General features: G+C 33.1%; 1 protein-coding gene across 6 annotated transcripts in view; it reads right to left on the bottom strand.

The window, feature by feature from the left end:
* SNX13 (sorting nexin 13) overlaps positions 1–16,268 on the bottom strand; it is a 136,380-nt gene that overhangs the window by 83,721 nt on the left and 36,391 nt on the right. For all 6 annotated transcript variants that reach the window (XR_009260426.1, XM_058724901.1, XM_058724897.1 and 3 more), the window contains exons 2-5: positions 7,830–7,942; positions 3,593–3,695; positions 1,777–1,866; positions 716–837 (exon numbers count right to left, since the gene is read on the bottom strand). Coding sequence is in view for 5 of the 6 variants with exons in the window: in XM_058724901.1 (XP_058580884.1) it covers positions 716–837; positions 1,777–1,866; positions 3,593–3,695; positions 7,830–7,942 (428 nt within the window). In the remaining variant the exon portion in view is untranslated. The remainder of the gene's footprint in view (positions 1–715; positions 838–1,776; positions 1,867–3,592; positions 3,696–7,829; positions 7,943–16,268) is intronic.

The raw sequence follows: 16,268 nt of genomic DNA, 5'->3' as shown, positions 1-16,268 counted from the left end.
AAATTTCTTAAAGCAAACTCATCAAACTACACTCCCTTCTGAAAATAAACTGAATATTCTCCACTGACTTAATGATCCTTTGGTTTCTTCTCCCCCTAAAAGTACTTCTAGGTATGTGTCAAAAGTAAAAGAGAAGTTATACTGAAACTACTTCCATGGCACTAAAATAAAACAGAGTATCTGCATAAGAGGGGGAAAAAAAAGGTATTCTCAATAAGTGGGGTGAAAGTCACATGACCAGACCTGGATGAAGAAACTTACATCCAGACAGAAATCAAGGCTTAATCAAGATCAACATCCTGTAAATATAAAGGTTAAAGAAGTATACGTTTTTCGAGCTCCAGTTCTATAATCCGAGCGTTATCTCACAATAATAACTACTGTTCTACTTACCTTTTTTAAAAAAAAATTTTTAATGTTTATTTTTGAGAGAAAGAGACAGAGTGAGAAGGAGGGAGGGGCAGAGAGAGAGGGAGACAGAATCTGAAGCAGGTTCCGGGCTCTGAGCTGTCAGCACAGAGCCTGACGTGGGGCTCGAACTCATGGACCCTGAGATCATGCCCTGAACTGAAATTGGCCACTTCACCAACTGAGCCACCCAGAAGCCCTCTACTTACCTTTTAATAATCAATTTCCCCCTTCCATTTAAAAGTCATTTTCCTTACTGGTATAAACAATATATTTTAAATTTTTCTGCATCAAACAGTGACCTTACCTAGTAGCAAACTGAATGAGTGCATTTTGAAGAGTCTGCCTAATTTCAAGAAGAAAAGATTCATCATCACTTAGTGTATAATACCAGTACTGGACATAATCCCTCAAGGAAAACTGGATAACCTAAAACAAAAATATTGGGGAAAAATACAGCTTTAGGATTTAAAAAGGATCAGTGGTGAATTAAAACCTGGAAGGATTATTTATCAATTTATATTTACTCTCTACACACTAAACTGTGATTTTAAAAAAACTGCCTTATCTGTGGTCAATCCCTACCCATATTCAGGTAAAGACAGAGTCTGCAAAAAGCATAAACTTTCAGTGCCATGATACAATCAAGAGTTTAATTAGTTCAATGGAATGAGGTGCAAAATAATACCAAATGACCCTAATTCTCAAAAAGAAACCTCTTTTCCAAGATTATATCTTCAAATATACTGCAGACAAATTACCAAAAAAGACAAAGGAGTTCACTTAATTCTAGGACCTTGGATACTGCAACAGTATTAAAGCAGCCAATAAACAGCAAATAATACAACTTGATGTGTATTATTTTTGAAAATCAGGTACACTAAATATGGTTCATCTACAAAAGAAATGTTAGAATTTTAAAGTACACATAATAATCATATAATTAAATAAACATCAACGAAAAATATCTGGGAGGAGAAAAAAATTTTTTAATCTGATTTTTAAATTTTTTTTAATCAAATCAAGTATATCCATTTAAAAAACAATAGGAAAAAAATGTCTGATTTACCAAACCACTAAGCTTGTTCATCAGCTAAAGAGCATTTTAACTTTAAAATAATTAGAAACATTATCAAAGAAACTTTTTTCTAAACGCAAATTCAAACAAAAGGCTTGAATATTACATAAGCCCCTTCATTATGAATGATTTCTCAAATAAGGTACCATGTTTAAATACAGGATCCAAGGACAGCATAAGAAATTTCCAGCATATTACATATATAACAAAAAATATTTCCTAGTATTTTCAAAAGAAATAAACCTTATTACACAATACAAGGTATGCAAATACCACAAAGGAAAACTCACTTGCTGGAGAGGTTCATCAATTATATTGGCACCTGTCAATCTTCTATCAATCTTTATAGTCCTGGCTTCTCGTTTCATTTCTTCTAAGCACTTAAAGAAAATAATAACATTTTACTGCACAGTTTCTCAATTTAAAATCTCTATAGTTCACTTCTAACTGAATATTCATTGTAACTTTCCTGTCATCTTCAAGTCAGTCAATAATAGCCCTATTTCTTAAGGCTCTGGTATAAACCAAACACCAGCTCTCAAAGTTTCTCTAACAAAGTTAGACACCCAGAAAAAAATTCTATTGTTATCTTCAAAAATTTAAAAAATCAGCAAATATTATTTATAATGTGAGAAAACTGAAAAGATATTGTTGCTATATTTCAATTAAACTTCAAAGCCCTAAGTTAGTGTTTCAGGTGAGTCAAATTAATAATTGTCTTTATTAAACTCTCCTCTTCTCCCTTCCCACCCTATATACACAGCTGCCAAATGAATATATTTTAATTAACTTTATTTAGGGATGATTTTTATCAACTAAAGAAAATGAATTCCTCTATTTCTCTGTAGTCTTCAGAAAGATCAGTGGACTGGAAATACAGTGAAAACCAGTGGGACACTCTTCAATTAAAAATATGAACAAATAGCAAAGCACAAATATATATATATATTATTTAACATACATTATATATATATATATAACATAGGCTTCAAATTATAACATGCAACTGCTAAGACTTTTTTCATAAAACATACTTATATATCATTTTAGAAATAGCAAATGAAAATCACTCTTTTTATATGATGTACTAAAAAACAGATTATAAGACTTAGCTAGTCTTGACTGTTATTATTTCCATTTAGGATATTAATTTTTAACGTATTTCCCATCCTATATTATGTACCATTCCAATGAATGAAAAGTAATGGATGGCTAAGAAACAATCCAAAAAGAAAAGGTTCATTTCCTCGAAAAGATTTGTGAGCAAACTCAAAAGAATACGTATAAACAGGAATTCTAAAGGAGGCCAGGAGAAAGTCTCAAAGAGATTTTAAATGTTAAGTATTAGAAGAAAAAAAATTATTAATATGAAAGTTACTAGGATGGGGTGAAATTCTTTTATTTCAGTAATATAAAATAATACTGTATATTACTATCTCTGCATCTCCTACATCTTAGCACATAATGGACAAGTTAATAAATGTAAAGTTAAAATACAGGTATCAACTCCAGACCATTCGTCTCTCTTCATACAAGATGAAACAAACCATCCTGAATACCCAACAATTGAAGGCAATGCAAATCTGAAGCTTATTTATAATACTGAATTCCAATTTATTTTTATAGGTTATGATATAAAAAATAGAAATATACCAACATTCAAGATGTTGGATGGATATATATATATATATATATATATAAAACTGGGCCTAAATTATTAAAATTATAGATACTGCATAGCCTAACTGCAAGCTGTATTTTCCAAGTCAGTTAAAGAAAAGTGCCCATTTTCTTCTCTCCGGTTTCTATGTAATTTACTTCATTCTAAATTTTGAAATCCTACGTTAAGATAGCAGGATGAGGGCCCAAATTTCTATCTTTTCCTAAAACTTGCATTTCCACTTTTTAACATCTAACATTAAAAAAGTTTTCAAAGTATTCTTTTAAAAATGCATTTTCTAAGCATGATCAGGAAGTCTCCCATAAACTGACAGTGAGCATTAGTGAATTACAGGAAAATCTGCCAAGCCATATACAGGTGATCACATTATCATCACCGCATAGAAAAGGACTTTGAGGTTTCACACATTCCTTTACTCTATTTACCTTAGGAATCCCAGTGGATGTTGGAGGAAGAAATGAGTGTTCACACTGTTCTAGGTACTTCTCTGAGTTTGTTTTTCCAAACAGGAGAGTAACCACGAAACCCCTGGGGGAAAAATTAATTTTAGATACAAAAATAAAATTTTATTATAAGTTAACACATCTATTACCAAATGTATTTTTCAGGTTTAATAGATGCCCTGTCATTCACTAAAAAGTTTTTGACTTTGGCAAGGCAAGTAACTGACAATTTTGTTATGTTCTGAAGTTTAAAACACCTATAAATATTTTATGAATTTACACAAGAGTGCCTTTCAAAGTTTTTATACAATATACTTCATAAAGAATCCCGGGCAACAAGTTCAAACTTTAGGAAAATCAGCCCTCGATAAGTAAGTAGGCTAGCTAACCAAAGACAAATAGGATCTAAATCCATAGCTAAAATCACACATTTCTGTAGTTAACTGATTAATGTGAGATAGTAATATAATTTGCCACTATGGAAATAAAATAAATAAAGGCTATACAGGAAAGAAACAGATTTAATTTATAGCTTAAAGTCAGACTGGAAATTAAAGATACATATAAATATATCCCAAAGGCTAATTGTTCTGAAATAATTAGAGTTGCAGTAAGACAAAAACTGGTTTAGAACTGCTTTACTGTATTTACTAAACGTTATCAATATTTTCTATATTTAAAATTTACCACTTAAATCTAAGCACCACTAAGTAGATAGGAAATCCATAAAAAAAAAAAAAAAAAACATCAAATTCTAACTTTACAATGATCTTGGAGTAATCTTCCAATGATTCAAAGGCTGTGGTGACAAGGGAACTGTGAAAAATTAACTATGGTCAGCCTCAACTACTGAAAGGAAGATTCTCAAAGTTCTCTGCTTTCTGTGGCTATCTGCTCCTTAGTATAAGCACCACAAACGCAGAAAGGGGAGTGGAGAAAATCAAGTCATATGAGCCCATGTCATCAATTCTATTTTTGTTTCTTTTTAAAAGAGCTGGCCTCAGAATTACCAAAAATTTCACCTGTCTTGCATCTGCTATTATTAGTAAGAATCAAGCTGGCCTCATAGTTCAGTTTTATCTAGTGATATGTACATTTACAGACACAATAAAATGCTTACATTAAGTTAACAGTGCTAACAAAAATATTATCATGAAACAGACTGATAAAACACTAACCTCTGTCCAAAGTATGATAGTAGGAAAGTAAGCGAAGGAACAGTTTGATCTTACAAAGAACCTAATTAATAGTTTCAGCCTTGAGGTTTAAGCAAAATCAGATGCTACAAATGACTCTATCATCCGATACAACAGAACCACATGAAGTAGCCCATAATATAGTATCAATAGCATCCCCAAAATTTTTTTTAAAAAACACACAAAAAAAATCCCTAAATGATCTTCCTTCCAAAAGTTTTCTTTTTATTAGAAAATAAGGAATTAGCTTTGACTATAAGCAAAATATATACATTAGCAACAATGTAGAAGGGCAAACTGCAGAACAAAAACAAAAGGTGGTTGCCATAGGAAATGTATTAATTCCTCTCAAACTTGCATTTTTAAGGGGAAAAAAATAACTTTAAAAACTTGCACAATAAAAAAGCACTAAAATTAAGAAATGGTTAGTATATGGAATGTAATTATTTTACTTAAGATTGATATTTAAAAACCTATTTTCGTTCTTACAATTCATAAAGCATTAAACCATACAAAGTTACATTAAAGAAAAGACAATCATTCTTTGTAGTTAAAGACAATATAGGAAAGATGTGATTCAGGAATTATGGTACTCATTGACCATAACAGAGTTAATTGAGAAATGCTTAATTAACTAACCCCCGAGACAATTCTGGGAAGCCCTTAGTATTTAAGTTAAAGTTCCCTTACCATAGCAGGGAATTTCATGGAGATCAACAACCTGGGACAGAACATCCAATCAATTTATGATATAATATCAACTTAGAATTTCAGACCCTACCATGTGACTCTTCATATTATCTACCCAAAGAGTTTTAGTGGCCTTCACACACCCTTAAAAATTCCATCTTATCTAAAAATTTACAGAACTTTAGAAGTGTCTAAAAAATATTTTGAGATTACTTCTTGATAAATCTGCAGACTCACAAAGGGAACAAGAAAAGTTACCATGACTCTGAAATGAATGGACTCATCACCCTTCCCCTTTTCCAAAACTTTATATGGAGCACTTTCGTGTAAGAGAAATGATTCTCCACTCCTCCACCTTCCAAAGGATCCTAGAGCTCCTGCTGACAAAGTTGCAATTTCCTCCCTTTATGAAATATTGGAAAATATTCTGAAATCCTTCTCCATCACTTTTGCCAAAGTTTTATTCATTTAGTGAACAGAAGAAATCTCTTCTTTTCAGAGAAACATGTCAAAACAGTCTCCTTTCCAATCGGTAAAATCACTCATGACCCTATAGAGAAGAGGTGCAACTGTATAGTTATGCAACCATGCTGCTCTGGTCTTAATTTGTAACAAAGAAGTCTAATTTATGAAGCAAAGAAGGCTGTAGACCTATAAAGTCTTCAGTCATCTTTATAATCAACAAAGATATTCAAAATTTTACTTATCTAATTCCTATGGCTTATTTCTAATTGCTTCAGTATATAGTATCATATCTAAGCAATAATGATGAAAATATTCAATCTGAAATATAGTTTTAGGAATAGTCCTTGAGGTAAATGTTTGATTTGATTCTCACTTGTTCTACAAACAGTGGGTGCACTCCCTATAAAATGGCTACACATAACTTTCAAACCCTATTGTGAAAGAGGTGGGTGGTGTTATGTACATTTAGAAGTCAGTTCTTGAGTATCTTACAGTCTCTCAGGACACAGTTTATATATGCTATTCAATTCAGCTAAGTTCTCTAAACCTATAGGTTCAAATAGCTCTTCCAAATATTTGGGGTCTCAAAAGATTTTTTAAAAAGATCTCAAGAGGGTGCCTAGGTGGCTGAGTCAGTTAAGCACCCAATCCTTGACTTTGGCTCAGTCATGATCTTACTACGGTTCGAAAATTTGAGTCCCATGTCAGCCTACTCCATGATGACAGCCAGAAGCCTGCTTGGGATTCTCTCCCTCTCCCACCCTCCACACTGGTGCCCGTGCTTGCTTGCTTTCTCTCAAAATACATAAACTTAAAAAAAAAAAAAAGAACTCAAAGGTATTCATTCCACAATTACATAAACGTATCTTAAAAATACAGACACACACACAAACATATATGTACATTCACACACACATAGTAACAACAAAATACTCAGCTAAGCGACCTTGGTTTGAGTATCTAAATAACAAGCATCTACCTCTGTTTTCTATAGATTTTCTCATATACAACTCACATCTGATACCAAATGCTCCATATAGGAAGCTATACTAAATCATGATTGAAACCTCTCTTGTAAAGGATTATCAATTCAAGGTAAAGCATAAACACTGTTAACCAAACAAACATGAAGAGAAAAAGGCAAAATCGGTTGTTTGAATTTTCTATAACAAAGTAACAGCATTCCCCAAGGGAAATTAACATTGTTTGAAGTCTAATCAATGAAACAGTATCTTCTATACTATACAAAACTTGAATCATCTCAATATAACTTATTAATATAATAGATTTAAAATTTTTTCACTCCTAAAAGGTAATAACACTAAAAGGAATAAAAACTCTTTAAAACTGTCAAATTATACAAAAAGTTTATATCATTGGAAATTGAAAGCTTTTTGAAAATTATTACGCATATTTCTGATACAAATAACAATCACCATTGTTTTTTTTTTTTTTAATGTTTGTTTATTTTTGAGAGAGAGAGCGCACGCAAGCACGAATGGGGGGGAGGGATAAAGAGAGAGGAGACACAGAATCCAAACCAGGCTCCAGGCTCTGAGCTGTCAGCACAGAGCCCGACACAGGGCTCGAACTCACGAACTGGGAGACGATGACCTAAGCCAAAGTCAGATGCTCAACCAACTGAGCCACCCAAGTGTCCCCCATTACATTGCTTTTAGTTAGGTATCTTAATTTTATTTCATTTAACTTTGGTAAAAAATAATTTGCAAAAAAGAGCATTCACAAACCATACTTCCATTTCTCATGGTCATTTTTTTCTTCTTCTTGAGGTCTCATGGTCATTTGTTTCAATTTTTAACAACAGAGTATGACATAGCAATTATAAGATTATCTTTGAGAATACTTACCCACCCACAAAGCAGAGGATATAAAATGCCAAATAAAATATTACAAAGGGTCCAAAGGTTATTAGAGAAAGGACAATGCCAAGGCTTCCCCATCCCCATATGGATAGACTGGTCTGAAATAAAGAAAAGGAAAATAATTTTTAATAAATAAATTTCCATATGAATTAGAAAAGAAAAAACAAAACTTTTACATCCTTTCAACATATACAGTACTATTTGCAGTATTTGTTACATAATGTGTTTTTGAAAATGTTAACTACATTCTTGGAGACTTATCTCTAAGAAACAATATACAGAATCTATATGTAGAAAGGGATTTATACTACATCAGCAATGATTTTTTAAAAATCTAGTGGCAATGTAAAAGCACAAAAGCAATCATTACACAAACTGTTGAATGATATGCTGGCATGAGAAATGATAAAAAAAGTATTTATAAAAACATTTACATATGCACACATATATATAAAAGGTTAAATAGCCTCCAAAGTTGTACATGTTTAGAGTATTTCATCTTAAAACTAAGTTCCAACAGAAATACAGTATAACATTTTTTAAAACTTAAAATTTCAAGGTAAGAAATCCACATCTCACTGAAAATTTTACTCAAATTTACATAGAAATTTATAAAATTATAATTGCACAACTTCCAATTTTCAGTTACCAAAATACACCATGAGCTCAAAAAAATCTCCAAAATTCTCAATCCTTAAAAATAAACAAAAAACCCTGTTTTGTTTAGAATTATACTGTATTATATATTTAAAATACTCCTTTTGTTGAAAGCAAACTGGATTTTAGCAATTTAAGTCCTTACGAATAAATAAACGTATTCAATTCAGTAAGTTCCTACATGCATTTGCCTTGTACTGTGAGGCCTACAAAGGATGCACTTGTCCCATTCCTGCCATCAAGGAGCACAGAGAAGAATGTCTTACAGGAATGAAACAATTAGACACTGAACCAAAAGAAAATAATAGAAAGCATTATAAGATGCTAAAGTGAACAAAATTAATGACCAAAAAACTGGAATAGACAGTAAGTTCTATGGATTATGAGAGAAAGAACATTTTATTTATTCATTCATTCCTCAGTCAATGAATGTTTCTTATGTGCTATAAGCTGAAAGTGCTTGGGGAAACCACAAGGAATAAAACATATCCTCATAAGGCTACTTTCTAGAAAAGAGAGAGATAAGCATACTCTTATAAATTTACACATTTGCATAAGTTTACATTCCAGAAGGGGAAAAAACAAGTAATAAATAAATGTACAGTTATATCAGCCAGGGAAAAGTGCTATGGAGAAAAATAAAGCAATTACATATGATTGCTATATAAGTTATATATATAGGACTATATAAGAAGCTTTCGGCTAGATGACATATGAACAGAAATCTTAGAAAAGATTTATTTAACTATAATTTATAATAATGAGTCTTCCTACCCCAAGTAATGTTTTTCCATTTATTCATATCCTCTTTAATGTCACTCTGTGGAAATTTTAAATATTTCTTCTTCTATATAAGGCTACTTCAATCTTGTTCGTTTGTATTTATTATCCTTTTTCCTCATTCTGGCCACTATTATCTTTTTAACCAGAGGACAGAACACCCACTGATGAAGTTTCTGCTCTGACCTCATGATTTCCTCCTTGAATCAGCTGGGGAAACTATTTCACCTACAGAAGTGGTCTCTGACTTCTAAGAGCTGAAAGTAAACCATGGGGATTTAAAATACAAAAGCAGTCCAATCCTTCTGCTGAACATCCAGTACCTGATCCACACTACAGTACTGCCAGAGGCCCAACTATGGAAAGCAGATGCTATTTCCCAAGATTCACTCAAAACCTTATCCACTGAATTCCTGCAAAGAGTTCTCATACACTCTCAGGAAAGCTGAAACCAGACTATGACCCAAATACTTTAATCAATCTATCTTCTCCATTGAGATCTGGCCTAATATTTACAATATTATTTTTTCTTTACAATGTTAGATTTATGCTTGCTAGCCAGTTTGTCAAAACTAAACAACTTACTGCTTGGATATTTTAAGAGGTTTTAAAATGAAACGAAGCAGGGGCGCCTGGGTGGCTCAGTCGGTTAAGCATCCGACTTCAGCTCAGGTCGCGATCTCACGGTTTGTGAGTTCGAGCCCCATGTCAGGCTCTGGGCTGATGGCTCAGAGCCTGGAGCCTGCTTCCGATTCTGTGTCTCCCTCTCTCTCTGCCCCTCCCCTGTTCATGCTCTGTCTCTCTCTGTCTCAAAAATAAATAAACGTTAAAAAAAATTAAAAAAAAAAAAAATGAAACGAAGCAAACTGGCTACCTCTGTAGATAAAGGAAGGGAGCACGCAATTGGAGGACAACCCACAGGAGGCTTCTCAAATATTCAGTAGGGTTCTATTTCTTAATCAACTGTTTGCCTTAAACTGAATAAATGTAATATTTCTTCTATGTGAATCATACATCTCACAATTAAAAAAAAATTTTAAAGAGGAATCACAGTTAGTTAATATGGGGAAGATTATTTAATGCAGCAGTTAGTTACCATGGTAGATGCTCGAATGTCTAAAACATAAGTTTTCAGAATCTTGTCTCTTCTCATTTGAAAATGGTAGCAAAATGATCAAAAAAATGAATTATTACTCATTCATTCTACAAACACTTGTCAATATCTATCACAATAATGAATTATTACTCATTCATTCTACAAACACTTGTCAATATCTATCACAATGTGCCAGGCACTAGTGACTTAACAGTGAACAAAATAGACATTACTGTCATAGTTTTAAAACTCTACAAGAGAAGACCCTTTCTTTAATTGTGAAAGAAATTTTTATATTCCAGAGACTAATAAAATTAAGCATGTCAAATCAAGCAAGTCAGGAGCTCATTTATAGTTAACGTCAAATTTTAAACTGTTCATGGAAACACCAGAATAGTGAATTGTCCAAAACTAGAAAGTTTCATATTATTCCAAGTGTTCCCAGATATAATGTAATTGGTTGATATTATAATGTTATTATTTGGTGAGATTAAGAAAAACAACTAATCTTACACCATAACCATATAAAAATCTTGAGTTCTAATTATTTCCTAAAATGATAAAATTTAGGATAATTCTGTACCACATCAGAAACTTTTTACAAATTCAAATAAGTATTCATTACCTCAAGAACTGACCTACCATGGAAGCCAAAAAATAGAAACAGATCTCTATTACAGTGATTTACATTAAAATAATACTTGACATATTATCATTTTCTCCTCTAAATACAATAATCAACACCGAAATACCCATGCTATGTGATTCCTTAAAATCACGGACTTATCAACTAGGCATTGGAAGAAATTTTCAAAATCATCTACTCTAGTGCTTCTCAAACTTTAAGGACCTTAAATACAGACTCTTAAAATGCAGATGCTGATCCATTATCTCTGTGATTCTTTCATTTCTAACAAGCTATCAGAACTGTTTAGAACTAAGAACAACTACCTATTTATAATTTTCCTTAATCACTAGGTCCACAAAACCTTTTCCACAACTCAAAAATTCAAAAAGCTTTGAGAACCAAAACTGTACCAAACATTCTAAACACTATCTCATTTATTTCTCAGAACATTTTATGAAGTAATCAAGAACTTAGTACAGCATAGTGCCCCAGTGGAGTTAGACTGAGTGCAAATCTCACCTTTACTATTTATTAGTTGGGTAATCACCAAATGCCTTAATTTCCTCACCTATGTGGCTGTTGTGGGGAGTAAATGAGTCCCTGGTCTTGTATTCAATTTTACCTTAATCACAATTATTCCTAGTTTAGCAAGAGAGAAACCAAGGCACAGAGAAGCTTAAAATAAAAAACTGCCCAAGGTCATGCAAGCTAGTAAGCATAAAAGTGAGATTTGATTCTAGGGAAATCCCAGCTCCTTATTAAACCTTAAAATTTGTCACTGACAACTACCTAAAGTTAAATCACAAAAAGAAAAGAATGTTAAAATCATCAACGAGTGTTTCCCTTTATCCAAAAATTAATCAATTTAATACGCTTCCCAAGATATTAGTCAGAAAATGTCTTGTAATGAATATAATAAATCCCTGGTCTGAATATAAGTATATAACTTTTATTATTAGAAAATCAATATAACCATGTATACCCTACATAAGTAATGGAAAGAATTTCAAGGGTCTCAATTTATGAGTATGTCCTGACACCTATACACATCAGTGTGGCTTTGAGCACAGGGACACATAGACATAAAAACTGACCCCTGCTTCCAAGATGTTCAAGAACCAAGAAAGGATAATGCCTCCTGACAACAGGAAGCAAGTGGAAATAATTTTCCCTGTAATATTTTATGCCTATCAAGTCCTGTTGATATCTATTTCATCTGTTCCTCACCATAGTCTCTTACGATAGTAAAGGTAGCATCATATAGTAGTAAGAACACAAAGAAAATACCGAGTCAGTTTACCACTAACATTCTGTGTAACCTCTGCAAAATCACTCTCTTTGATCCAAAGTTCCCATTAGCACAGTAAGTGGACTCTCAAGTCAAATCTAACTGTAATAGATTGATTAAGTAACTTTCTTCATAATGACACAGCTATTTCAATGCAAAGCCAGACCCAGATTCTCCTGGCTATAGGAGAATGGGACTAAGTGGAAAGAGCTATTTTATTTTAGATCACATAAAAAACAGATGGTCAGAGCTCCCACAACATGGACGTCAGACTGTGATGTAAGTCTCACTAGAATGGGTCAACCACCCTCAGAGTTATAATGACCTGGTATATCTGAACACATTATATGGCATGGGGCAGCCAGACAGATAGGGATGAGAATCTTAAAACTGATACTACTTCAGCGCCAATTTGGGTCACAGAAGTCATATGATTTCTTATGAAATCTTACTTCTTATGAAACTTTACTTACTTAACAAAAAAAATAAGTACTCATAAGAAGAGTGGCCTTATTGTAACTATAGGAACCTTGTCTTATTCAACATTATATAATAATTTAACCAAAGCCTGGTACAAAGAAGTTGTTCACTAATTATGTAACTATTTAATTTACTAACTAGAGAAGTAAAATGAAGGGGATAGAAGGAAAGGGGAAGGGAGAAAAGGAGGGGAAAGGGGAAATGGCAAGAAAGGAAGAAGGTCTAGGAAAAGTGAAAAGGAAAAGCAGCCTAAATTGAAGTGCTCCTCCACCCCTCACCTTATGGCTTTAAGCAGAGCTATACATTCTTTCTAGTACAAACCATACCAAATTCCCACTCTCAAAAATCACTCAAAAAGCTGGACTTTGTTCTTCCACGAGACTGATGTACAAAAAAGCTTTCCTTAGGCTGCCTCAACACATGCTCACGGCATCCCACCTTATTATTTCCTTTTCAGGGAGGAAGTCACAGAACAGGAGCCACACAGGGATCATGAGTACATTTGCTGGGCCAACTGGTCCCAAACCCTGCTTTTCACACTCCAGGGACACAGGAATAAAGATCCTCTTCCACTCACTCTTACTTAAGATACTTAGTATATTCTTGGGAGGATAGTTAAAGACTACTGTGATCGGGTGTATTGAGCCAGGGGAGATAGAGGGCCTGTGGAAAGGGTAGACACCTCAGTCAATGACCCTGGTCTCCAAGATGGCTGAATACCCAACCTGCAAAGGTAACAGCCACTGGATACTTGTGGAGTTTCTCCTACCTCTCCCAATCGGGGGTGTGTATTTTTAGTTCTCTGGTAATAGAACCTTCTCCCTTACAAGAAAAGTGTATTGTTCAACTGTTACAGATTTTCAAGAATGAATTATATACAAATATACAGATGACCGCTTGAACAAACCCTTCACTTTTTATTAGAGCAGTAGTTATAAAAGGTCATAGACTACCACACAATTATACACAATCAGGACTCCTAGCATCCAATGACAAAGAATATACAAGCTACAATAAATTACTGTTTTTTAAACTAGATTACTGTCAATTACCACATACCTATACACAGTTTGAAAACAATAGCAGGTACATTCATAATATGCATTTGTTTATTCAGGATACAAACTACGTTATAGGCTGCAGACCCTCTTCTCATCCCCACAGCCCATACACTGGGAATCACTGAATTGGAGTCTTGATGTAACTGTAGTATTGAAAACAAAAGAAAACAAAAGACTGTATTAACTGAACACTTTCTCTTATACAGGAAAAATCATAAAATTATTTAAAATGTGGATGAGGCAGTATAGCAAAGAATAGTCCTGACAGACTTCCAATAAATACTCAAAGCCTCAAATTGAAAAACTACTTTATCAAAGTTTCCCGAATTTCTAATAAAAGGTCTCTAGTAGATACACAAGAATGAAATAAATTAATCAAAAGAGATTTTCAGAGACTACATATTTCTAGTTACACATACTGTTTTGGAGTCTATGTAAGTAATAAATCTCAAAAATAATAGAGATATGTTTAAATAATAAACCTTCAATCTCCATCAAAAAGAAGCAAAATAGATTCTTTTCCTAATGTTTCCATTTGGCAGATAAAGGTCTATTTTTAATTTGTTTATGAAGGAGACAAACATATGTGTGTATATAGATGACATATGTGTACACATGTTGTATATATATATGACATACAAAAAGGAAAAGTATTCCCTAAAAAATAACTGATTAACGCAAAAATTTTAAACGTACCAAAGAATAAGACAGTTAAATTTCTAATTATGTGCTACTAGAATCCATCAAGATATCAGAACGGAAAATACCAGTTCTATGTATTCTACACAAACTGCATTTTTTTTTTTTGTATCAGCATATTGACCCTGATTATTCTGAATTCAACTACATATTAGTAAAGTATGTATAGCTATCATTCACCTAAGAAAGAGAGTTAGAAATAAACACACATTTGCTTATTTTTTTAATATAAGTATATACAGATACTTTTTTAAATGATTTATGAGGAATGAAGAAAATGGAGGTAGAGGAGACAATTATAAGAACTAGACATCTAAAAATACTTTGTTGTGTGGATCTGATTTTGTAATGGTATAAATACGTTTATACCATCAAAAGCAAAGTAAAATCAATCTAACTATATACTACTAATGTGGAATAACCACACAGAGAAACTATTTTAAGTGATTTTACAATACAGTTATTCAACTGTGGATCATTAGTGATATGCACTCTAATAACAATAACAATGAAAATCTAATAGTGTGCTTCAGTAGAAAAATAGTGTTGACAGTTCCACTAAAGCAAACCAGGGATAGTGAAGCAATGGTTGATTCCAAGACTGGGGCAGGAAATAAGTTTAAACTGGGCCTGTGTACCTTGATATACCAGAAAGCTACTATAGACCACTGAGGACAAGTCAGAAGGACTCAGGAGAGGCGTTTGGGTGGTTCAGTCAGGCTCTTGACTTTGGCTCAGGTCATGCATGATCTCACGGTTCATGGGTTTGAGCCCCCAAACAAATAAACTTTAAAAAAAGGACTCAAGACAACCTGAAAACGCTTTAATTGGTTAAAGATGGCATCACTAAGATTAGTAACTGCAGTGGACGGGAGCACTTCAAATATTTGAGTTCATGAAAATATGAAGACTTTTTTTAAATTCCATTAATGACCTTTAAAGGGTGCAACTCTGTTTGAAAAGTGGCACAGAATTAAGCATTTATCAGGGTAATCAGAAAGTTTATGAAAATTTAATTTCTCTTTAAGGAAATATTCCATATAATAAAGAAGAAATGATTGAATCAGAATAGCACCATATTGCAATCCTTAATATATTAGAGGTCTAGCAGAGGAAGAAGGGAAGGAGGGAGGGAGAGAAAGAACGAACACAAACCAGTTATCATATGCTTCCTGAAAGAAAAAAACACACCACCATCTATGAAATATTCTTGTATGGAGGGGGAATCAAACCTGAATCTGATGTCAGGAAATCAGAAGACTAGAGAAAATGTTACAGTACACCATGGAGATGACCTAAGCAAAAACTCGAGACTGTGAGAAACACTAAAGGGCAAAAAACACAGAGTTCCTTCAACAAATGAAGGGTAAGAGAAAACCCATATAAGAGAAGGGGGCAAGGGAGGAAGGAAGAGGGTTTGGGAGAATCTGTGGGTAAAATTGCAATATGTAGAGCTTATTCAACTTGATTTTAAAGGAAATACAGTGGAGAAAGGAAAAGAGAAAAAAGGATGAGGAAGGAAAAGAGAAATGGGTAATGGGTAATTCTTAATATTTTCTGGATATTTAATGATATTAAGTTACTGCTTATTTTTTACTTGGTAGAATGACATTATGGTTATATTTTAACAAAGGGAATCTTTATGTTTTACAGACACATGAGGAATTATTTACAGATTAAATTCTATATCTAGAATACACTTCAAAATAATTCTGTAAGTAGAGACTGGGGAAAA

The sequence above is a fragment of the Neofelis nebulosa genome, chromosome 4 (genome assembly GCF_028018385.1).
Source record: "Neofelis nebulosa isolate mNeoNeb1 chromosome 4, mNeoNeb1.pri, whole genome shotgun sequence".
In the NCBI taxonomy this organism is placed as follows: Eukaryota; Metazoa; Chordata; class Mammalia; order Carnivora; family Felidae; genus Neofelis; species Neofelis nebulosa.
The sequence above is the reverse complement of the archived record's forward strand: the minus strand, read 5'-3'. Positions and strand labels throughout refer to the sequence as shown.